We start from the raw sequence: 22,153 nt of genomic DNA, 5'->3' as shown, positions 1-22,153 counted from the left end.
TTTCAAAGATTGCTATGTCTTCAGAATTCGTTCGCAAAGTGCAACCTCGCGCAGGTCCTAGAATATGCAAAAGGAGAAGGCCGATTAGTCTTGAAGGCGAGCAATGGACAAGTCATGATGTCTTGCTCAAAATCACAGTGTTCAAGCAATTTGACAAGCACTTGAAAGACAAGCTGAACACTTGGTGGCCAATAAGAGTCTCAAGCTCAACGAGCTTGAGCGGTATCAACTTGTGCACAAGAAAGAGACTGGCAATGGTGGTTTATTATATATGTGTGTGAAGGTACTCTCTTCTAAAAATATCATATTTGTGCTAAGATCATGCGGAGTTACTATTAAACTAAGCAGAAGCTCTCTACAAATAAAGCTCGATGATAAGATTTTCTAACTGAATTTGATACGATGATGATATAGTACGAGCTCGAGCAAGCAAACATCGTTGTTGATATTTTCAATAAAAAATAGTTGAACCGGTGAATTTTGTATAAACGAAAGATAGAATGTTAGTTGTAATCTAACATTCTATCTTAGATGGATTGTATAACGATTCATAATCAATAATCTCGATGCAGTACTTATTTACACTAAAGAAAATAAAATTTATATTTCATGAGTTGATAATTTGAGACGAGCTCTTAAAAGAGTTACGACACTCTTTAGGTGGGACATTTGGGTGCTTATTAAACTTTAGCTCTTATAGAAAGGGATTTTTATTAGTGGAAGATGAGGATTAATGAAGATGAGGAATAGGGATTTTTATTGCTGTTAAAAGAGTGACGATTGAGTGCTTAGGACAAATATTTATGATGAAATACTACTAAAAAATCCAGGGTCAATTAGTAGCTCACCGAATGTAGTTTGAGGTAGGAATACAATCCATTCTCTCGAGCTATGCCCCACAGTATCGTCAAAGATGCTATGACCACACATCAAAGCATCACCGAATGTAGTAGAGTACCATCCATCTAAGCAGGAAAGATGGGTTTATGCTTTGTGGAATTGGCACCAACCACCATGGAATGAATGCCACTAGGGTCGATAACTGAAAACTTGGGAAAAATCAAATTTTCTGAACGAAGGTGGGACTCAATCGAGGAGGAGGAAGTCTCCCTCCCTCGACAGGTGAAACTCCCGATGTATGTCTTTCATGCAAAACCCTGAACGCTGGATGCGGATACCAAACTTGTGGGAGGCTTTGACAACAACAGGCTCTGAATACTCTCGGTACTTCGAACATCCTTTCCTCCTCCTGTCTAAAAAAAGAACACCTTTGAAGCAACCCATAAAAATGCCAAGAGATAAATTTCCCAAGACTTTCATGTCCATGAACTTTGATTAAATCTACAAAAGAAACGACGTGGACTTTACTGCTCCTGGTCTGTAACATGTAAAAGCGGGAACAAATTCTTGAGAGTAAAAACTCCTACTGGCCTGGAACTACAGCTGTAAATGGTCTCATATACACTACTGTTTCGAACAACTACTACAATTTCATACTTCTTCTCCAGCAGGAGATCGATGACTCGGCCAATGGATGTCGATGTAGTTACACAAGGTGGCGGTCCCCTCATCACCGAAGAAACTGGTGCATCTATCTGCAACCAAAGTAACATCAACCAACCATCACAAGTCTTTCAATGCCTGCAACGCTCATCAGTGATAACACACACCTTGTTGCAATCATTGCGATAAACAATTCCGACACAGCTGCCCCAATCATCCACGACTGGAATGGCAGAATCCTTAAAGAAACGCATGACGACTTTATTCAATGTCATGCTACAAGGTAATGGGTTGGCATCATCAAAAGCTGTCATATACTTCTCGACTGGATCATCCACCAAAACCTGAATTGACAGGAGAGAATGTCAAAGATCGAGGCAACTTGAAAAGAATCCTGAGAATGAGCTTTGTACCTGAGGAAGGATGTAAGGCCTAAGCATGGAACAGGTGAATCCTGATAGAGCCTCTACTTTGATTGCAGTCTGCAGCCAACTCTTACTAGTTAAAACACGTTTTTCATATCTACCATGAAGTTGTTCTAATTGAATCTGAATAATTTAGATGTAAATTTCATCGAGACCAAAATTGAATTCTGATATATTAACTGAACTCAAATCAACCCAGTTGCTCATACCACAAAATCTGAAATAGAAAAGATTATTGTAAATACCATGCCTCCCCTACTTGTCCAAGAAAATCCTTGCCGTCTGGTAATTATTTTGGACAAAACAACCTTAGCAAAATCAACCTGTAACATAATTGACAATTTAAACATAAAAGGAGAAAAACAGATAGATTTCATGATGATACAAGTCATATAGAATCTACCATGCATACATCATGCTAGTCTAGAGTTGATAGTAGAGAAGGCATAAAAAATAACACATTTTCACCTGCGTCTAGATTACCTTGGAAGCTGATAAAGAACCATGTATTTTTTTTAAGGAACCAGGAAAATTCTAACTGCTGAACATATGAGTTGTAGTTTTAAAACGACAAGGCAAAGAAATCTGCAACACAACACGTTTTAACATGTACCACTAAAAGAAAAATAAATCTCTTTTGTACATGAACTTTAAAAAATGTACATCTACCAATGCTCACATAGTGTAAGAACTCATTCATGTAAAAGATGCAATTCATATTCATTTTAGAATCCATGTAGTTATTAATCATCAGCAACTGGCCAAGGAACTAATGGACAACATCATGCCCATGTACTTACTATAGCAGTGGCATATACTGCCTATGCATAGGCAGTATATGCCTATGCTTATTCTGCATATGACAAGTATGTAATCTGCCTATGCCTAAGCATGGGCAGATTAAACACCAGGGTGTATGTTATAGCATATTCTGCATACGGCAAGTGCCATAATGCTTTGTGCCCTATGCCAGGTACACTATATGCTTCTACTCTTTAGCAATTAAACCATGAAAGCTAAGCAGGACAAGAAGTTCTGTTCCTATAGCTTATTGTTTCGTACTATGAGATTACACATTTGGTAAAGATCTTTGCTTTCAAAACAATACACCACAAGTAGAAAGGAGTACCGAGAAAGCGACATGCCTCAGAAACTGTCACCGAATTTTACTCAAGTTGCTAAAGAACAATTGGGTTGTACATTCGAAAAGGACAATGCTGATTACTCTTTTACTTGCTCTCTCTACTGTTTTAAAAATGACATCATTGACCAAATTGACAAGAAATGATCAAGCTGTTCATTAGATCATAATCAAGTTAGTTTCCATAAGCTGCATTGTGAATAAATGCATAATATTGAATAAAAATCTACAAACTTCAAAAATATTCTATGTTTACAAAGAGTTCCATGGTATGACAGTTGCTCATAAGACTCGAAACATTTTTTAAAAAATAATGAAATACAGATATTGATACTATTTTTGTGAGGAAATACTAGTACCTGGTTGTCATTTATTGCTGCCTCCATCAGAAGCTCATCAGTTTCCCCTTGAACTAAAGGAGAAATTGATCCAACAGAATCAGACCACATTCTTATATTTAGCCTTTTGACCATATCAAGGTCTCCCCTCATAGCGAAAGCCCGCATCATGGAAAGATAGAGATGAGGCTTTGGCCTAATATTACTATCCTTGCCAGACTGCTTTATTATCTCTCCAAATATGCAAAGAGCACCTAGGACAAAATCAAAGCAAAAAAGCATTAGAACAGACAAAACATCATACTGATCAAAGACTGGAAGGTACAAAATCAAATATTCTATTAACAAAAAAAAAGCTATAAATTTGTTTAAGTGGCATCTCAGGCACAAATTAACATGCTATGTGCTGATACCTCTTTAGTGTTGCAACTTGCAACCCATGCTGACCAGCACAGCAATCCTTAAGGTGACTTGTATATGGAGATAATAAAAAAATACATAGTAGTAATGTAAATATGCTTTTCTAGCATAAACAGATTTTCAATGTGCAAGCAAATAATATATGGCTTTACATATCAGAGCCCTTTGAGATAATAAGCTTGCTCTTACTAACCTTTGTAAAGGTCATTATTTGGCCAAATAGTAACTAAAATGATCAACATTGCATTAATCAGAACAAATTATTTAACCAACGTTGTGCTCGAACCTCACTCAAGCAAGAAATTAATATTTCAAAATATCAATAGATAATCAAATAACTATCATTAATAAGCTCAAGATCCAACCCCAAAAAGCCTGTGAGTATAGGAACGTTTTAATCTTCACATCTTCTTTGTGATGCAACCTTCGTTTTGCTTCCTTGTCCTTCGATTAAGGTTCTGCTTCTTAATTGCATGAAATATGTATAATCAATTTGTTTCCTACTTTAGAACGTTGAAATAAGTGGATTATTATTACAAGAAAAGTGGCTATGACCTTTATTATCATTCTCTTCTCCTATTCCTTATTCTTTCTTCTTTTGACCATATCTTTTCTCTACCATCCCTGTAAGTCTCTCCCAATCTCTTATATAGTCCTCTTTCCCCCATCCTCCCCCCTATCGCCCTTTTAAGCTTCTCCCACATCTCAAGCATTCCTTAAATCTCAACCTATTACCTATGTATAGGAGATACTGCAAAGTTTGACAAAATGGATGCAATACAAGAATCACTTCAATCTTGAATTACGAGATAACTCCACCCGTTGTGCCAGTAGTCATTTTAATGATAAAATATGCATACACAATGATTCAATAAAGCTCCATGACAAAAAAAGAAACATAACCATCGTAGAAGAGATTGCCTAACAGTTGAGAAAGCAAAGTTACCCTTGATTGATCCACATGCCAGCAGTGCATCAACCATTGCTGTATATGCAGTTCTATCAATAAAAAGATCAGAAGTTTTCATCTCTTCCACCGTCTTGATAACTGAATGCAAGTCTTTGTTGTTTCCAAAGCCCTATTGACCATTTAACATATGAGGCAGCCAGGTAATGACAAATTTCCCATTGCTATTCGTAATACGCATGCAGTACCACAACTTCCGAATAAAGCAGAAGAGAAGAGACTGATGAAGTTAAATTGGTGCAAGTGGGTTGCATCAATAAGAAAACAATACATCTAGCTGTTAACTGGCATAACCAACAAACTTGGTGCCTAGTTGCAACCACATATAAGCCCACTGAATACAATGTCAAATTTTTTTGTCAACGGTTTCAATTGTTACCTTACCCTTGACTGCTTCTCCAAATTTACTACCAGGAATTATCTTTTTATTTTCTTGATTGTATTATTCCTTTTTCAGAATGGTTGCATAATTCAAACTAACTAAAGTTACAACCTTCATTCTTTTAAGCAGATACCCTAGGAAACATAACAGAAAATGGAAGGCAACCTTATGAACATAGCTTAGAAATATTCCAGCATAAATACTTTTGTACCAGAAGTAATTATGATTCATTGAGAAGCCATAAAAATCATATCATTGGTATGAACATGTCTTTATGTATTCACGATTGGCTAATTACATAGGTTTCCCTAAGTTTCCATCAACATAACCACCACAAGTTGTGGCAGGGTAATTGCCACTAGGATGTCTGAAGAGCTATGGTGGCTTTTTTAAGAGCCCCACTTGGACAAGCTTACTTTGCATTCAGGGCTCTGATTACGGTTGCCATGGTGACAAAAAAAGGTAGCGTTCTTCCAACAGCTTCCACCCCAAGAAAAGAAGAAAAAAAATTGTATCTTATACCAGCTTCTTCAACACATCGGGGAAGAGCACAACCATAAAAGCTCTACTTCGAGGAAAGTAGGTCTTTTTGGCAATGGTAAAGCTGCCAATAACTATTTTCACAACAGGTGATTGCCAATGTTTCCATATCTAATTAATTAAGAGATAGTGTTTATTTAGTCATTTGACAAGCATCAGTAATCCGAATAAGCAAATACAATTTAATGTTGGAGATACTCGTACCTTAAGTAAAATAGTGTAAGTGACAGCATCCGGTATGAGTTCGCAACAACTGGACTTTTCATTTTCTTCCTGTAAGACATGATAAATTATTTATTAAATATGTATTATATTTTTGTCCACAATAAAAAAAATTGTTATGCTCTAAACTGGCCTTCCAAATACTTGCTCAAAACCTTCATTTCTGCAAGCAACTGAACTGCAGCATCTATTCTTCCAGATTTGACACATGCAAAAATTAATGTATTGTAGGTCAATTTATCAGGCTTCAACCCTTGACGCAATATTTCATCCCGAACAGCTAAAGCACCAAGAGGGAAATCACTGTTTGTATATCCCTAAAAGAAGGTCCAAAAGAATTTACAGTCAATCAACAAGATCATCAATACAAAAATTCATGAGTCAGGACATAATATAAGATGACAGGAAGAGAAAAGAACACATTGATGCATTGCTCTAACTTCAGAGTTACAAATACTTGCAAAACACCAACAGTTTTGGAACAAGTCAACAAATTACCTTGATCAGTAAATTGTACAGTAAGAGGGATTGACCCTCTTTATGAAGCACAAAACGGTAACGCGCAATAAGACCATTGGCACGCCATAAATCTCCTGCATTTTCAAGCCAGGTGCAAGTTAAAAGAGTTTGACCATTCAAACTAGAAACACATTTTTGCGATAATCATTCAAACCCAGGTGCAAGTTCTTGGTGGATCTGGCACATAAAAGAACTTATTCTTGTGATGACCATGATGGCAGAATGTTTATTGTGCTAAAAAATAAGCTAAACTTACAAACTTGAAGTCAACTTATTGAATGCATGCATGCCCTAAATAGGTTTTGGGTGATCAACAAAACTCATTATGCTTTTCCCCTTCTAGTCCAACTTCTACATCCCAAATCTCATGTTCCGTCAATCATGTATTTTTCTTTCACTTTCCCTAAGAATTCTGCTAGTATACATTTAAATATTGCTCTATGTGTGTTATCTGTTTATTTTATCCTCCTTTTTGTGGCTTCAACATAATAATTGTGTTAGAGACTCGGTGTTTTTGACAAAAAGACAGACTGTGCATGAAAGAAGATTCTCTCAGTATCAATGAGGACAATGCAGCACAGAAGTACACAGAAATATATCAAACTAAAACCAAAATCTTCTGTAATTTGATTGTTGGATTGACTTGTATACCAAGATTCTTAATGGAAGCAAGGTGCAGCTACCACCTACTGCTCCAAAAATATCAGACAACTTGTAGCAGACAATCATAAAAACGTTTAACATTGTTGTCATTCTTCTCTAATGCAATGAATTTGGCAAATAGTTTAACTGGGGATGCAAGATATGTAATACAAGAAAAGAGAATCAACCACATAGAAACAGAATATAGTTGATCAGGGCAAAATTTAAAATCTTTTTAGTCTGGAAAAAGCGAAATCACTTCATCCGTTGGTAATAAAGAAGAGAACTGAAAGGATTAACAAGATCATAGGACAAACCTGACTGGAGAAGAGAATTCAACAGCCCATAGATGACATGAGCTGACAATTGCAATCCCCCAAAAGCAGAACCTTTATCTATAGACTCAAGCATTTGGAATGCTTCATCAACTCTTCGAGCCTCACCTAAACCCTTAGCAAGATTTAACAAATATTCAATGCCATGAAGGTGAAATCAATATTCATATGCTAAAATTGACATGAGTTGTGTTTTAGGGGTCCAAAACATTGAAACCTAGCATGCAAAAGAAATTCTACAGCACAAATCATTTGAATATGGGATATTTTGTTCTCATTCTTGGATATGGAAGTTATGTCCTTTTTCCTCCATATACAAAACTCAAATAAAACTGTGTTATCTCTTGTCCTTTCACCTTTTTTCATATGCTCATTTCTGTCAGTTTCATTGGTAACTCATGCCTGAAATTCTTGCTTTTTTATATTTAAAACTGCTTCTGTGTTTGATATTCTTGTTATAAAATTATTTTCAATTTCATTACACAATTTCCAATGTCATAAATTCTGTAATAACTCTATGATGGCTGCATATGCCAGTGTGAGGCCAGCAAATTCCAAGGCATGATAGTTAAATAGTCCTTCCCTCAATTCTTTACTGATCTAACTTGTGGACTTAGCAAGTAACAATACTGTCCTGGACAAGCCCTTTAGTATTCACTTAATCCATGAGGAAAAATTCTTCCAATTTCACGTGATCAGCGATGTCTAACCTCAAAGCAACTATATATACAGGTTGAAAACATTTGAAAGATATTGTCACTGGTAGGATCTAGAGAAGATCTTATGTCAAGTAACCACCAATTTTGTACGACTAAAATGATATTTAAATCATCACATCAGAGGAATGAAAGGCAATTTGATAGTCATGAGGTGGCATCAGATAGTTTTGAAAAGTGTTTTTTCAGATGATAAAAGTCAAAGTGCTACTTAAACATGAAATGCTAAAGTCGAAGATCAATATATGAAAGAAAAAAGGAAAAAAAAAGATCAAAATTTTGTTAACACCATGCGCTAATGATAACAATGAAAAACCATATCTTTTAAATAATGACTTTATGACAGAAAAAATTTGGCATAGTATACGAATCAGACACCAAGAAACATCAATCCAACTCACAACAAAATACTAATACGAGTGCTAATTAATTTGCTCAGCGACACCCAATATGAACTACTCGATACAGGACAAAAACCCAAATTCCCCACTGAAATCCATATGACATATTTCACCCACCCCTCCAATTATTGCCTATGATGGAGAAGCAAGAACGATGGTTACCTTCAACAAGATCCCAAAGGAGACGTTATCCACGCCACAGCCATCTGGTCCAGACATCTCCTCAAACACCTGACGTGCGGAACCCACGTCCTGGCAGTGGATGCAGGCCTCCATCACAGCGTTCATGACGATCGTGTTCAGCCGGCCGTACCGCCTCTTGGCGATCTCCACCTCCTCGAAGATCTGCTCCCAAACAACATCTCAACCGTAAGAAAACCAATCAGAATTCGAGAAACCAATATAACGGGTCAAAACCGAAACACACAATCTAATTTTCCATCAAGAAATCAAGAAACTGAGGACGGATAAGAACCGGCGAAACCAATCCAAAACCACATTTAGGGATCTAAGAAAAGAAAACGGAGTAAAAACGGAGAAACTGATCTGAGATCAAATTAATAAATCAGAAAATAATGAATGAATCTGGAACAACATCAAAAAATTAAGAAACAGAGAACGGACGAGCAACTGAACGAAACAGTCACATCAACAAATCAAGAAAAAGAGAACGGACCATCAAAAGAGAAATAAGAGAGGAAACAGACCTGATCGAGCTGCCGCCGGCGCGAGAGCTTGACTATGCGAGAGGTGAGCCATCGGAGATCGGGGCTAGGGAGGGGTTTCGTTGGCACCGACGGGGGCTTCGGGAGGCGGCGAGAGGGAGAATAGGCGGAGGAGGAGGAGGAGGAGAGCGAGGCGCGGGGAGGAAGGAGGGTTCGAGATGGGGGATTCGAGGGCCAAGGAGCGACCTCAAGGAAGGGAGGAGGAGGAGCGCGAAAAGGAAGGCCGATGCTGTGCATCGCTGCGGAGCAAAGGCGTTATTGCTTCTTGTTGGATGAAGTAGGGATAAAGCGAAGGGATAAGCCGGACGGCTGATGCGGTCCCATCACAATTGGATTGTGTGATCAATAACCACTGGTTCGATCGCTAAACTCGGCCATCTCCCACCCGGTTCCTCCGAAACCATGGCCGTTCTCCACCACGTACTCCGGAGGTACACCCCCTTCCCTGTTGCCCTGTGGAGCCAAAGCGCCGCCAACGGCAGCTCGTCCTCGTACCCGCTCCACAATTGGTGGCATCTCTGCGCGTGTCGGACACACCCATCGTACTTCCCTCGCTAGCTACTTGTCAGCAAAGTCAAACAACTGTACGTACTTCATAATTTGGACCCTAACCAATCCTCATATTTCATAAAGTTTAGTTTAATGATCCTTCTTGACCATTCATTTACTATTGATAATTTCTTATAAAAATAATAAAATATTATTATATTATTTATAAAAATAATAAAAATAATTTCTTTGTTGATGTTGTTCTAACCGCTCATCGCCCGAGGAAAAAGACGAAGGAAAAAAATGATGAGAGGAAAGAAGAAGAGAATAAGGAGGAGGAGAAGGCAGAGGAAGAAAAAAAAAAATTTTATATTAATTTATATAAAAAAACAATTTAAAAATATTTTAAAAGTTTAAAATGAGATTATAAATAATAAAAAAGATTATAAATAGTATTATCCTATTATATAATCTTTAATATACCTCATAAACTTAGCTTTTGAACGTAAAATATGGATCTTCTGTTTATTAGTAAAATTAAAAATATATCAAGATGATAGTCTGATTCGGGCATCAATTAGGGAATCTACTTTCAGATTAATTAATTACGAGTTCTAAATCTTAGCTAGGAAGAACTAATGATTTAATTGATTCAGGTATTAATTAGATATTTGGATTTTAGATTAACCTTACTGATTTTGGTCATTGCAAATATGCTGCGGGCAATAAGTTGAATAAGAATAACACTAACAGATTACCCACAAATACGTGAAAAACCACATCTAACATAAATATAAATATATATATAATTTATTGGAAATGGATTAATTAATTTACTACGTAAAATAGAGTGAGAATAACACCATTATAGGCTGCCTTCAAAAAAATAGCTACTAATTTTAGCTCAACATACCACCTTGGCGATCCTCTACATCGATAAGATGTTGGTCACTTGAATTGGTTCCATCTGTTAGCTTGCAAGTGGCTGTAATACTATCAGGTCAAAGCTGCAGATTAAATGAGATCAACTTATTGGATGTAGTAAATGTTAACAACACTGGAGAGGCATAGTCAATGTCCAAGAGAAAGATGGTGCAATCGTCTTGAGCATCGGATAATGTCCATATCAATAGTCGAAGAGACCCTTGCAATGTTACGTAGAGAAATTTCTGCTGCACTTGGATCAACATCATCACGCCTTCAACAGAAGAAAGGGATCGGATCAGCATATAGCAGTCTTCAAGAGGACGCAAGATAGCCCATTAGAATTTGCAAAGGCCACCAGGTTCTATGTTACATGGCCAAGAAGACTTTTTGAATCGATTTGCTAATCTTCCAGCTCGACAAGTTGAGCTCTCCTCCTTTGGGCTACCTTTTTCCTGATGAATATGCCCCATCTCATCGCTGCCTTAATCTTAAGCCACCCAACAACAGCTTTACCAGACGAACGGTTCTGATCCACATCGAAGTTGAAGGGTGGAGATGGAGGAGAAACAAATGAAGGAGACTCAAATCCATTTCCTGGTACATTACTGGAAGATCCTACCATAAAGTGTCGAAGTAGCTGTTGCATTTCCTCATTTTCCAGTATCTCATGGCTCCTCATGCGGATTTCTTCCTCTGTTAGGTAATCATCAACTCCGTGACTCTGCCGTTGATTAGACCAGTCATAATACGAATTCAGATTTGAAGACAAAATGGGCTGGCCAACCAGTTGAAATTCCGAGCTTGAATGTTGTGATGGACCCAAGGCCAGGCCGAAGCTATCATTTCTTGAAACTTGAGCTAGGCCAGAAGACTCACAGAACTGGTTTTGAGGGGTCAGTGATGTATCTTCGTAATGCAACTGGGCATTTGAGATAACAAGTTGAGGATGAGAGGAGCATCTGGTCATTTGATTATCACCATATCCGCTGTCTCCTGCTCAGAACACAGAAAAGTCAGTTAACAGAAGCAAATTTTGAGCAGCAGCAAAGTGTACATGTCATTCAAACAAAAGAACAGAGAATTAATATCTTTGCAGAAATATGTTTTCTTTTATAGCCATTAGTAATTGCAGAAGAAGATAAGCTGTTAATGGTCACATCTTTCAACTTCTGTTAGACGTCTAATAGAAAAATAATGGTAAAATCTCACTACAAATTGTGATCATCACACTATTGTCAATGAGAAATATTCTAAAAAACTGAGTCACTTAACTGATTGATAACTAAAATGATCTTAGAAGTAGACTTTACATAAGGATAACAAGAAGTAAATATTTCATTACCTTCACTGACCATGCCTGTATCAGTGAGAGACTGAACTGTCAGAGCTGGAACCGACAACTGCTGCTGTGAGGGTGGGCAATCATATGAATCAGAAAAATTTGCCAAAGCTCGAGATTCACTCCGGGTAGTTATTGTCTTCTTATTTGATGTCAAACTCAGAAGAGCCTTGCCATCATATTCTATTACACATGCCCAGTTATCATATGCCTTTTTTACGAGTGTATCTGCGAAGACCTGTAATAAATAATGAAAATGTTGTAATTTGGGAAGCTAATACTTATATTTCTTGTATGATTCTAGGATCTGATATCTTTCTGGAAAAACTTAAGGAACAAGACAAAAGTCACCTAATAATATTTCTTTTGAGATCAAATGCCCAAACATTTATCTCAGGATGCATCAAAGTGAAGCTATAAAGAAATAGAGCTACAGGTTAAATTGCTGCAGAAATTTCTCACTAGTGATTGAATGATTGAAATGATGTGCTATGGTGAAAAGTAAACAAACCGTGAAAACCTACAGCCAAAAGTAAATAAAGTCCCACGTTGCACCAAATAAACCAATATATATTAGTGACAACAACCATGCAGCCATTAGCTAATCTCCATTGTTTGAAGAGTTATTCATATATACATGCTAGTCACTAATCATCTTGCAAAACCTGAAGCAACAAAGAAAAATATAATGCAATGGTACAAACCTTTTGACTATCCGTCAGAGATTCAGCTGAACAGAACTGGTCTCCAGAAATCAACCCACTAAACTCACAAATATGGTTGAAGATTGCACCAACATTTCTTGTGTCATCAGAATAGTACACATAATACTTTCCACTTAGGGGACATGTCTTTGCATGCTCAATTAGGCTCTCCCACATCCTATTTGACATGCCACCACCAAGGATCTGCAGATGCTTAAAAGAAAAAATCACAAGAGAAAGCAATGGTTGTACCTAAAGTGTCCAAGATAACAAAGAACATAAAATATCATACACTTCGCAATCTTTGCGGATCCCTGATATAAGTCCGGAGAAAATCTTCTACTGTGAATATTCCACTCTTGTTCAACTTCTTGTGGAATGACCCATCCTTGCCAATCTTTTCCAATCTCCAAACATCATCCTTCCATGAAGGAGGATAATGTTTTTTGTACACTAGAACAGATACAAATTAATGATATTATATAAACAAGCTAAAATTGAGGGCATAAAAACTAAATAATGAGTATGAAGTGACATACATTCTCCTCTGTGATCCTTAACTGTGAAAGCTTCTGTTTTTGCTTCACGAATACGAATACCCTCACAAAAGCCTGAAGCAATCTTCAGCCCGAGTCTGAATTTCCTACTTCGTATCCAGCTAGAGTTATCAGTAAAAGTTAGCTCTCCAAGTGTCCCTACACCTTCCTTTAGTGACACCTGTAAGTCCCCAGTCAAAAGTGGCCTCTTTCCTTCACGTTCTTTGACCACATGACTTTCGAATTCTTCTTCAGTCCAGTTATCATCATCTTCATTATTGAAATCACCCTCAAGCACAACCACATCTAACTTTGCAGATGACTCAGGCCCTGATGTCACAACAAACCCAGTGTTTGCATCAAGCAACACAACATGAATTTCAGATCCTTGCTCCCCTTCTACTTTTCCACCAGTAAAAAGTGGTAGGGACAACATTGATCTGAACTGCAGTTGCAGGTTTCTTCCATCAGGTCCTTCAATACGCTTTGGAGAAGCCCTGCATTTTTCTGAAGAATCAGAGGAATCCTAACAGATAAAATTTGCATGATAAAGATTTGATTATAACCAATCAAATTAATTAAAATACTTAAGATATATGTCAAGGATTTAAATCTTGGAACGATACTATTTTAGTAGGTGATCAGAACTTTGGAAACTGGTTGGACCAATACAATACTGGTATACTGGGCAGTGTACCTATCTATATTGACCATCACCAACTTATATTGTTTGGTACAGGTGTTTGGTTGGTCTGACAACTATTAGTCGCTACATAACGGTCAGAGCAGGATTTGATTTCTTCAGCTATATTTTATCTATGATGTAAAATAAACATATAACAAACAAAACAATAATAAATCATTTAGATAACGAGTTCCTAGAAAAAGAAAACAACAGTAAAGAACAACAATATTTATTCCATGTTAGGACGGAATGAACATGAAGTTGACAATCAGATCAAATGAATATTTGGCTGAACAATTGGCAATTTTCTTTATAACCAATAGAAATCACATAAATCTACACAAAACTGAAGTTGGTAGACCTATTTTCTCCATACAAGGTTATGGTTAGATGACACCGATATGGAAAGAACCAACAAGAAATGCCTACATAGGCATGTGTAAGTGATACTACAAAATTGGATGGACCTCAGCCCACCATATATCTAACTTCAATTTGACAGAGCCACTGCCAAAAGTTTAGCTATTGGGCATGGTATAAGATGAAGATGAACTAAATTTTATTAGATGTGTTGCAAATCAGTTGACTGAACAAGACGACAGCAACTCTGAAATAATGAAGAAAATGATCTTATCATATGGATCAAGCACTGAAATATAGATGCCCAACATATACTCTCTCAAAGTTGACAAAGTCATGCTAGTAAACCTAGATTAAGTATTGTTCACCAAGCCTCAATGGACTTTGAATAGCAAACAATAAATGTGATAAATTGCAGAAGTAATATAAAAGCACAACTGCAGATATACTCTCTGCAAAGAATTAAAACTGTGTATTTACCACTTATGTCCCTTCAGAGTTATGATGTATCATGTATCCCTCTCAAGGTCATATAGGACGACTATTAATAGGTTAAGCTTTTAAGGTCATGTATATTAATATAATAATATCTAACTTTTCAATGGAAATACAGTTTTTTTTTTTTAGTACATTCACATTTAGGGGATAGAATCAAATAACCCCAAGATTAAAATAGAGCAATCTTTATTTCAGAATAATTAAGCTCCACAAGCTCTTCCTAAAATATTGACAGCAATCACATTCAGAAGCTTGAAGAATGACATGTGAAATAGCAAATCTAAATATAGAGAAATGTAATATATTGCCAAAGAATGAAAGAAAGAACCATCAAAACATCAGTTGTTTCAATGATAATGTCAAGACCATCTACCTGCCTCCAACTCTAGCAGGCCCAAGTTTTGCTAAAGCACGCTCCACTTCTTCACTAACCTATACAAACACAGTAGGAAGAAGAAAGCATCACAAGGCAAGCAACACGAACAAGCAAAAGACAGAATCAGCAAAATGTTACTTGTTGGCAATCAAGTTATAGAATACTAAACAAATCATGCAAATTTTCTGAATTTCTATCAACTATGTATTAGATTGAAAATAGTCCAACATGTATGGCAATCAAGTTATAGAATACTAAACAAATCATGCAAATTTTCTGAATTTCTATCAACTATGTATTAGTTTGAAAATACTCCAACATGCAATACACTATAATCCAAGGGTTCATACACATTAGACTGGCACGAGAAAACCATGAATCAGGCAAAACAGAGAAAAAATGTAAAGATAAGGCAGAAGAAAGGTTGATCAAGAGGTTGCCGAGAATCAAAATGGAGGAATATAGCACTCACATGCCTACCACTAAACATGAGCAATATTAACCATGATAATTAACATTATAAAGAACACACACAAACTGAAAATGCCTTCAGATCCCACCTTGATGACCTGAAAGTTGCAGAAAAATCTGATCGATAGAATGATAAGATAATAAGAATTTCAAGAAGAGCATTCTGCTATCCCACAAATTTTAAAGTAAAGCACCAAAAGCATAATCCATATTGCAAACACATCGAAGAAACAACAATGAAATACAGGGTTTTTAATATCGTTCCATACAGTCTGGAACGGGCAGTACGTATCGTTCCGCCAGTGGACCAGCACGCGGACCGCCCACTACTGGCAGTATCAGCCTAGCTGCAGTGAAGCGGGACAAGAAAGAAGAGGGCATTCGAAGAAGAGGGAGAAGCATCAAAGAAGAAGGAGAAGCATTGAGAAAGAGTACCACAGAGTCACCGATGCATCGTCACCAACGTCTCAATGAACCTGAGCTCGTCGAAACTCGACACAAACTTGTCTTCCACACCCTTTCTCGTTCTCGATCTAGCGCCACCCTCCCTTGACGATCCCGATCCAGGCGGTAATGACGAGGAGAGTCATACCTCTTTGGAGGGGGAGCTAGAGGCACAGGGATCAAGGGAGGCAACAGCGAGAGCAACGGAAGTGGCAGCCGCGAGAAAGGGGGAGAAGTCCCCGGCCTTCTTCATCTCCGAACGATCTCCTTCGTCCACTACCGCCGCACGGAGAACCTTCCGATGTCGATGTCGTTTTTCTTCTCCCCATCTCCTTGACATCGAAGGCCACAAACGAGGCAACGAGGAGAAGAAAGATGAGGCAATGAGGCGACAATGAAGAGGTGACGGTGACGAGGACGAGGCGACTGCTCGACACGCCATATATCTTTTTATATATTTATATATTGATTTTTCATTTATATATCGTTTTTATATAATATATATATATATATATTATATTTTTAGTGATCCTGTACGTCTAACTTCATAGGCACTGCCTACGTGTGACTTAGATGGATTGTCTTCATCAATGCACATAGGATGGGGATAGGGTGGAATAATGCCATTGAAGGTTTATATATATATATATATATATATATATATATATATATATATATGTGTGTATATATATATGTGTGTATATATATATATATATATACTGCTCGGTACTAAAATTGATTTTTTTTTTTTTTAGACGTACCACTCAATATGCCCTGGTGTATCGCTCGGTACACCGGTATGGTACGAAATTTCAATCATTGATGAAATATATGTGTTTGTTTGAACCAACTTAATTCGTTCTCATCCCTAGTATTCTTAACATTCTTTCATACTCCAATATCTTGGCTCTTCTTTTCATGAAAGAAAATCCTAATGAGTCATTTAACGAAAGAATTGTAAATGCTGACATCAAGTTCATCCACATATGAAAGATCTTGGTCCAACAATCTCACAGAGATCAGTTGATGGATGATCCAGAGAGAAAGAGAGAAGATTCACAAATATGATGATCAATTTGACAGCAGACATATTGATGAATTATCCATATTCCATAATACCAAAATAGTAAAGATGTTTATATTTTAGTTGTAATCCTTTTTTTCATGAATATATAGGACATTTCTATAAACACTAAGATCTTGTTTATTGGATCAGTGGACATAAAGAGTTTGGGTTACAAGTGAACTTAAATTGGTAAACATAAATAAGGGCCGTTTGTTGATCTAGAAACTCAAAACCCCTAATTTTCTTGGCATGTTTTTCTTTTTAACTCCTTCCCATTTTTACTCTTTCAATCTCTTAACTGATGTTTCAGTTACTGAAATATTAAGAATTCTATGGCAGACCATTCCATGCTGGATATTTTATACTACAGTTAAGCCACTTGAAAACTATCATATGAGCTTACCTGTGATAGCCTAGCATCGGAATCCCAACTATGAAAGAGCTAAATGGCAGACCAAAATTGCAACAGGTTTGGTAACAATGTTAAACAATGGATACAGGGAGAGAAGGATGAATTGTACTTACAACTCTTCGAAGAATCGGCTCCAATGAAGAGCAAAGTCTTTGTAAACTGTCAACCTTAAGAGCTTCCACAATCACACTGAAATAGAATGTCAATAAAAAAACCAAAATTGCCATTTACTCTTTGACTTTGAAATAGTTATAATTAATAAATTGCATAGACAGAAAGAAAAAACACTAAAGGCTAGTGCATCTACAAAGTTCTCTATCTTTGTCAGGATTGCTCAAGACCATCCAATCATTATAGATCAGCTCTATACCACTACTCAAAATCAACAAAATAGCATGGAAGATTGTCCCAATGGTTAACAGGAGATTATCTATCAGTGGGAACACCTTTTGAGGAAACTTAGAAGTCAGAAGATATGTATACTCCATGGTAGTTTGCTTCACACCCATTGTTCAGCATATGATCATTAATAATGTCACACATTTTTTCTGTCCCTCAAATAAATATAAATTTGCTGCCAAAAATGACCACATTTTGATCTTCTCTTACTTTGGTACCAAATTAAATAGGACAATACTTAAGAGTGAGAAGCAGAACTGACTTTTGCCACCTCAAGTACAACTTTGTCATACTAGGTCACTAACTTCACACAACTTGAACACCCAACCATCATATATATATATATATATATATAATGGAAAAAACAAGAAACGTGTTGCACGAAATGCTTAAGAAGTATGCTATTATGCTATCCATCATGATACAAGTCTATTTGCATCAATTCAGATTCTAGAGAGGAAACCTGAATGTTGAGAAGAAAATTATTTCTTACTAAGAACATCAACTAACAAAAGAGAAATAACAAGCAAATAAGTAGTGAGATTTAGGTGGTAATCATTATGTTAATGCCAGTCCAAGAAAATTATTTTCTTTCCACCAGTAGCAGGGTTTGCCACAACTGTCAGTACTCGAAAGTCGAAACAGTGCATACATTAAACATATGTTTCATAAATTTCTAGGATCGAGTAATGCTACTTAGTCAGCATTTTATGAAAGACAGTATGTTGACCACCCCCATCTCAGGGGCATTAAATAGAACTCGTGAGTTCTGCCACCCTCCTCTTCCATGAGCCCACTACCATCTTCTCCTTTTTTATGAACCTGCCGCTGTCAATCCTCCTCCGCTTGCTGCTCACTGTAGGCCATCCATCTCTTTCCAGTATGTCGCACGCTTACCTCGGGATCCAATGGAAGGTCTGGATGGGTGGTTGATCATGGAATATTGCATGGAACCATTGAATCAGATTTTGCAATTGTTATTGGTTTCACAACTCTTATAGCCGCCATGCTGAGAGAAGGTCAATAGTTTTTGGCGGTTGCAAATAATATATTAGAATGATGCTGGGACTGTGCCTATATATACTTACCATGAGGTTACCAAATTGTTGATTGGTTATGAATTTATGTTAGACATAAAAGGTCATGGTGTTTTTGGTCTACCTCTTTTCCTAGAGAGTTGGCAACCATTCTTAAATTCTAATCATCTAGTATATACTAAATAAAATTATTTTTTCAATAAAAATATCTTAAAGCATCACATATTTGAACAAATTTCATTTTAAATTTCCTGCTGGCAATATGAAAGAAAAAAAAAAACAGAGCTTCACTAATTAATAATTTTAATTGCTGTCAACAAGATACAATTTTTTGTCCCTTCATGGATAAAAGTTGTCTGAAAATTTTCAGTTACTGCTGTGACCTAAAGTAACAGAACAATTTCCTACAAGGTCAAAAGCTCCGAGACGCTTTTAGCTTAGCCTATGAACATATGGTAACAAAACGAGCAACAATCTGAAATCTAAAACGATACACAAATATTTTCAAAAAAAATATCAGGAAATTATCCAAGAATTGATTGTTTCTAGATCTTATCAAGATTGACAATTTTGAGCAATTTAACAGCATACCCAAGAATATTTATCGGCTGTAACCAAACAAAAAAAAAAAAGAACTACCGATTGTTCACAGCTTTAACTCTCAGAAATTCTCGCACTATTATGATTTTTTTTTTCGAAGATCACAAGCTCAGGCCAGAAGATCCATACTTCAATTATCTACCCAACCCCAGCAATCAACTAGGAAACACTAAAAAGCATTTCAACACAGCAAAGCAACTTGTAGGTTCCACGAGAAAACAACTCGAGATTTCAGTCACCTCGCGAGGGCCGGCACCTTTTGCCGTTTGGGCTCAGGTTGCAGGTCATCGCCGGGAACCAATCCACGCTTCTCCCTCATCTTCGTCTCCGAGATCACGATCGGCCCTTCCCTTGCTACACCCAGAGATCCAGTAACCCTAACCCTCGCATAAAGAACATAATCTCCATATCAAATCACCCGAAATCTGCATTAGGACAAAAAAATTCAAACCTCCACGGCGCAAAACCGATCAAAGATTCACGGAGACTCACTCTAGCAAGAAGCAACGGGTAAGGAAGAAGAATTTGGGGGAAGTAGAGGGCAAGGAGTAGTTACGTGTTCGCGCTTCTCTTCTCCCCTCTTCGCCTCGAGGGCAGCTGCCAAGGGAAAAGAAACTAAAGAGGAAAGATAGGGTGGCGACTTGTGGACTTTTAAGACTTCGGTCTGTGTGAAACTGGTTATTTTACGTAATTTTCAGATAAAAACAAAATTATTATTTGTTAAGACATAACTAAACTAAACTAAACTAAAAATTAATTTTAAAATATTTTAATTAAAATTATATTTCTAAAAAATTTCTCAATATTTTCCACCCCAATATTTTAATAATCCATAGAATATCCCTAATATGACACAACAACACTCTTTTCTTTTTTGGTGGTTCTATTCACAAAGTGGATCGGTTCATCAATTTTAGATTGATCCCTATAGGACGAACTAATTCAATTCTTCAGCCATAGGATTTTATAAAAGAAATTTATAAATATATTTTATAATCTTATGGATTGATCCATAGAATGTTTGGACGAATAAATTACACTGAGACATATCAATTATATTTCAAGAATTATAAATTATCTTTTGAAAATTTTGAAAATGAGGGGTCATCGGCTTCCCAAAAACTCGAAAATAATTTTTTTTTTCTTTTTCTCTCACTAAAATACCCGACAAATCCTTGCCCCCAAAAGAGACCCTCATCCGTCGTAGGGGACGACCGGAAACGGAAGCCAAAGCTAATCTAAGCCGTACAAATGAAGCCGTCTCTTCTGTCGCGCATCAGAGTAAATGGCGTGCCCCAAAGGCCATTCATGCTCTCCGCTACCCCGTGTCTCTCTCTCTCTCTCCCTCTCCTTCGACTCATCCGCTTCCGCGCCATTCCTTACGTTTCGGAGCCGCCTCCGACCTCTCCCCGCCGGGTCTCCCACGGCCCCGGTGATTAGGGCCACTGCCACTGCCACTGCCAGTCCCAGGCCGTGGGTCCGACCTGGACTGCCTCATCATCAACTATCCCACCGTCAACGCCATCGCCGCTGTCGAGCACGGCATCGCGCGTCTCACGGCAATGGCGCCGAACGTCGCGTGCGTCGACTGGCGAGTTCCTTTCTTCCTTCCCATCGCTCTACTCTTCATGCGTGCGCTTTGAATTAGATGTAGTGGTAACTAATGTGCTGTTTGATCAGAATTGATCTCTGTTCGGACAGTTATTTTTCCGAGAAGCTTATGTGAAGCAAGTCTCCGATGTTTTCTCTTAGCAAAATGCATTAACATTTCAAAGTTTTCAGGCTTTGTGGAGTTCGTCTTTGCAGTTCATTTCTTATAATTCGATGAGTTTAGTGGTTAAAAATCTCGTCCAAAAATCATTTAAGAAGAAGATACAGATTTTTGTTCTGAATTATATAATTAAAAAATATAAAATAATTAGAGTTAATAGCATAACTAATTAAAAAATCATTGACGATTTTTGGGTCTAATTTCTTCATATAAGGATTATAAATCCTCAATTTAACTAAGATAATCACATATATGTAAATGACTTAAACTTGGTATTTACAGTTTTCACAACTCAAAAGGACTTTTAGAAGTAAGTTTAGATGGAATTCTGTTTGCTTTACTTCAAAGGGATATAGATAAATTAAAATTGCTCGTTATACTTAGTTCATAAGTATGTGGTTACTTCTTTCATCAATCCCATTTTGTTAAGGTGTGATAAATATTATATTATAAGCCTATATGAATATTAAAAAATTAATATTTCAAAAAAATAATATATCGTTTGGGATCAAGATGCATGTCATCGTCGGGATCTAATCGATACTTCTTTCTCGTTTTCGTCTTAGGGATCACTATCAGCCCTCCTCTTACTATACCCAAAGACCCAAAAGAAAAAAATGATGTAATTAATTTAACTAGTAAATATATTGACGATGATAGTAATTATGATAAGACCCGAGCTGACGTCAGCTGCCCCAGATGACGCCTCACGTCTCGATCGACCCGACAGCACCCGATCAAACAGATCAGAACGTCGGTCGAG

The 22,153-nt window shown here is 37.1% G+C and overlaps 2 protein-coding genes across 6 annotated transcripts; both read right to left on the bottom strand.

The window, feature by feature from the left end:
• Positions 1 to 1,283: 1,283 nt before the first annotated feature.
• On the bottom strand, positions 1,284 to 9,775 carry LOC103980281 (pentatricopeptide repeat-containing protein At5g10690). Of its 2 annotated transcripts, none has more exons than XM_018824400.2 (12): positions 9,259 to 9,775; positions 8,714 to 8,896; positions 7,417 to 7,549; positions 6,437 to 6,531; positions 6,094 to 6,255; positions 5,921 to 5,989; positions 4,774 to 4,906; positions 3,429 to 3,661; positions 2,138 to 2,251; positions 1,917 to 1,985; positions 1,671 to 1,847; positions 1,284 to 1,595 (listed from the first exon to the last, which is right to left on the bottom strand). In XM_018824400.2, the coding sequence occupies exons 1-12, from the start codon at positions 9,511 to 9,513 to the stop codon at positions 1,365 to 1,367; spliced, it is 1,854 nt and encodes a 617-aa protein (XP_018679945.2). In that variant the 5' UTR covers positions 9,514 to 9,775; the 3' UTR covers positions 1,284 to 1,364. The 2 variants fall into 2 exon arrangements, with proteins under 2 accessions (XP_018679945.2, XP_009394894.2); XM_009396619.3 differs by having other exon boundaries at positions 2,174 to 2,251; positions 9,259 to 9,769.
• A 998-nt stretch (positions 9,776 to 10,773) lies between these two features.
• LOC103980282 (calmodulin-binding protein 60 B) lies at positions 10,774 to 20,263 on the bottom strand. 4 transcript variants are annotated; one of them, XM_009396621.3, is made up of 9 exons: positions 20,176 to 20,263; positions 19,859 to 20,044; positions 17,697 to 17,772; positions 15,188 to 15,246; positions 13,275 to 13,768; positions 13,028 to 13,188; positions 12,736 to 12,939; positions 12,035 to 12,269; positions 10,774 to 11,685 (listed from the first exon to the last, which is right to left on the bottom strand). In XM_009396621.3, the coding sequence occupies exons 2-9, from the start codon at positions 19,936 to 19,938 to the stop codon at positions 11,093 to 11,095; spliced, it is 1,902 nt and encodes a 633-aa protein (XP_009394896.2). In that variant the 5' UTR covers positions 19,939 to 20,044; positions 20,176 to 20,263; the 3' UTR covers positions 10,774 to 11,092. The 4 variants fall into 4 exon arrangements, with proteins under 4 accessions (XP_009394896.2, XP_009394898.2, XP_009394895.2 ...); XM_009396623.3 differs by having other exon boundaries at positions 19,859 to 19,996; XM_009396620.3 differs by having other exon boundaries at positions 20,112 to 20,247.
• Between the last annotated feature and the right edge of the window lie 1,890 nt (positions 20,264 to 22,153).

Source organism: Musa acuminata, chromosome BXJ3-4, assembly GCF_036884655.1.
Source record: "Musa acuminata AAA Group cultivar baxijiao chromosome BXJ3-4, Cavendish_Baxijiao_AAA, whole genome shotgun sequence".
NCBI classification, from domain to species: Eukaryota; Viridiplantae; Streptophyta; class Magnoliopsida; order Zingiberales; family Musaceae; genus Musa; species Musa acuminata.
This window is presented reverse-complemented; position numbering and strand designations above follow the sequence as displayed.

Bases quoted from the DNA above. Each gene is read 5' to 3' on its own strand.
- LOC103980281 (XM_018824400.2), bottom strand. From the start codon at position 9,513: ATGCACAGCATCGGCCTTCCTTTTCGCGCTCCTCCTCCTCCCTTCCTT. The intron at 4,907-5,920 runs GTACGAGTATCT...AATGGTCAATAG, and splicing joins CTTACACTATTTTACTTAAG to GGCTTTGGAAACAACAAAGA. The intron at 3,662-4,773 runs GTAACTTTGCTT...ATTTTGTCCTAG, and splicing joins GGCATGTGGATCAATCAAGG to GTGCTCTTTGCATATTTGGA.
- LOC103980282 (XM_009396621.3), bottom strand. From the start codon at position 19,938: ATGAGGGAGAAGCGTGGATTGGTTCCCGGCGATGACCTGCAACCTGAG. The intron at 13,769-15,187 runs GTAGATGGTCTT...AGAAAAATGCAG, and splicing joins CCTGCTAGAGTTGGAGGCAG to GGCTTCTCCAAAGCGTATTG. The intron at 11,686-12,034 runs GTAATGAAATAT...TGTTCTGAGCAG, and splicing joins TACAGGCATGGTCAGTGAAG to GAGACAGCGGATATGGTGAT.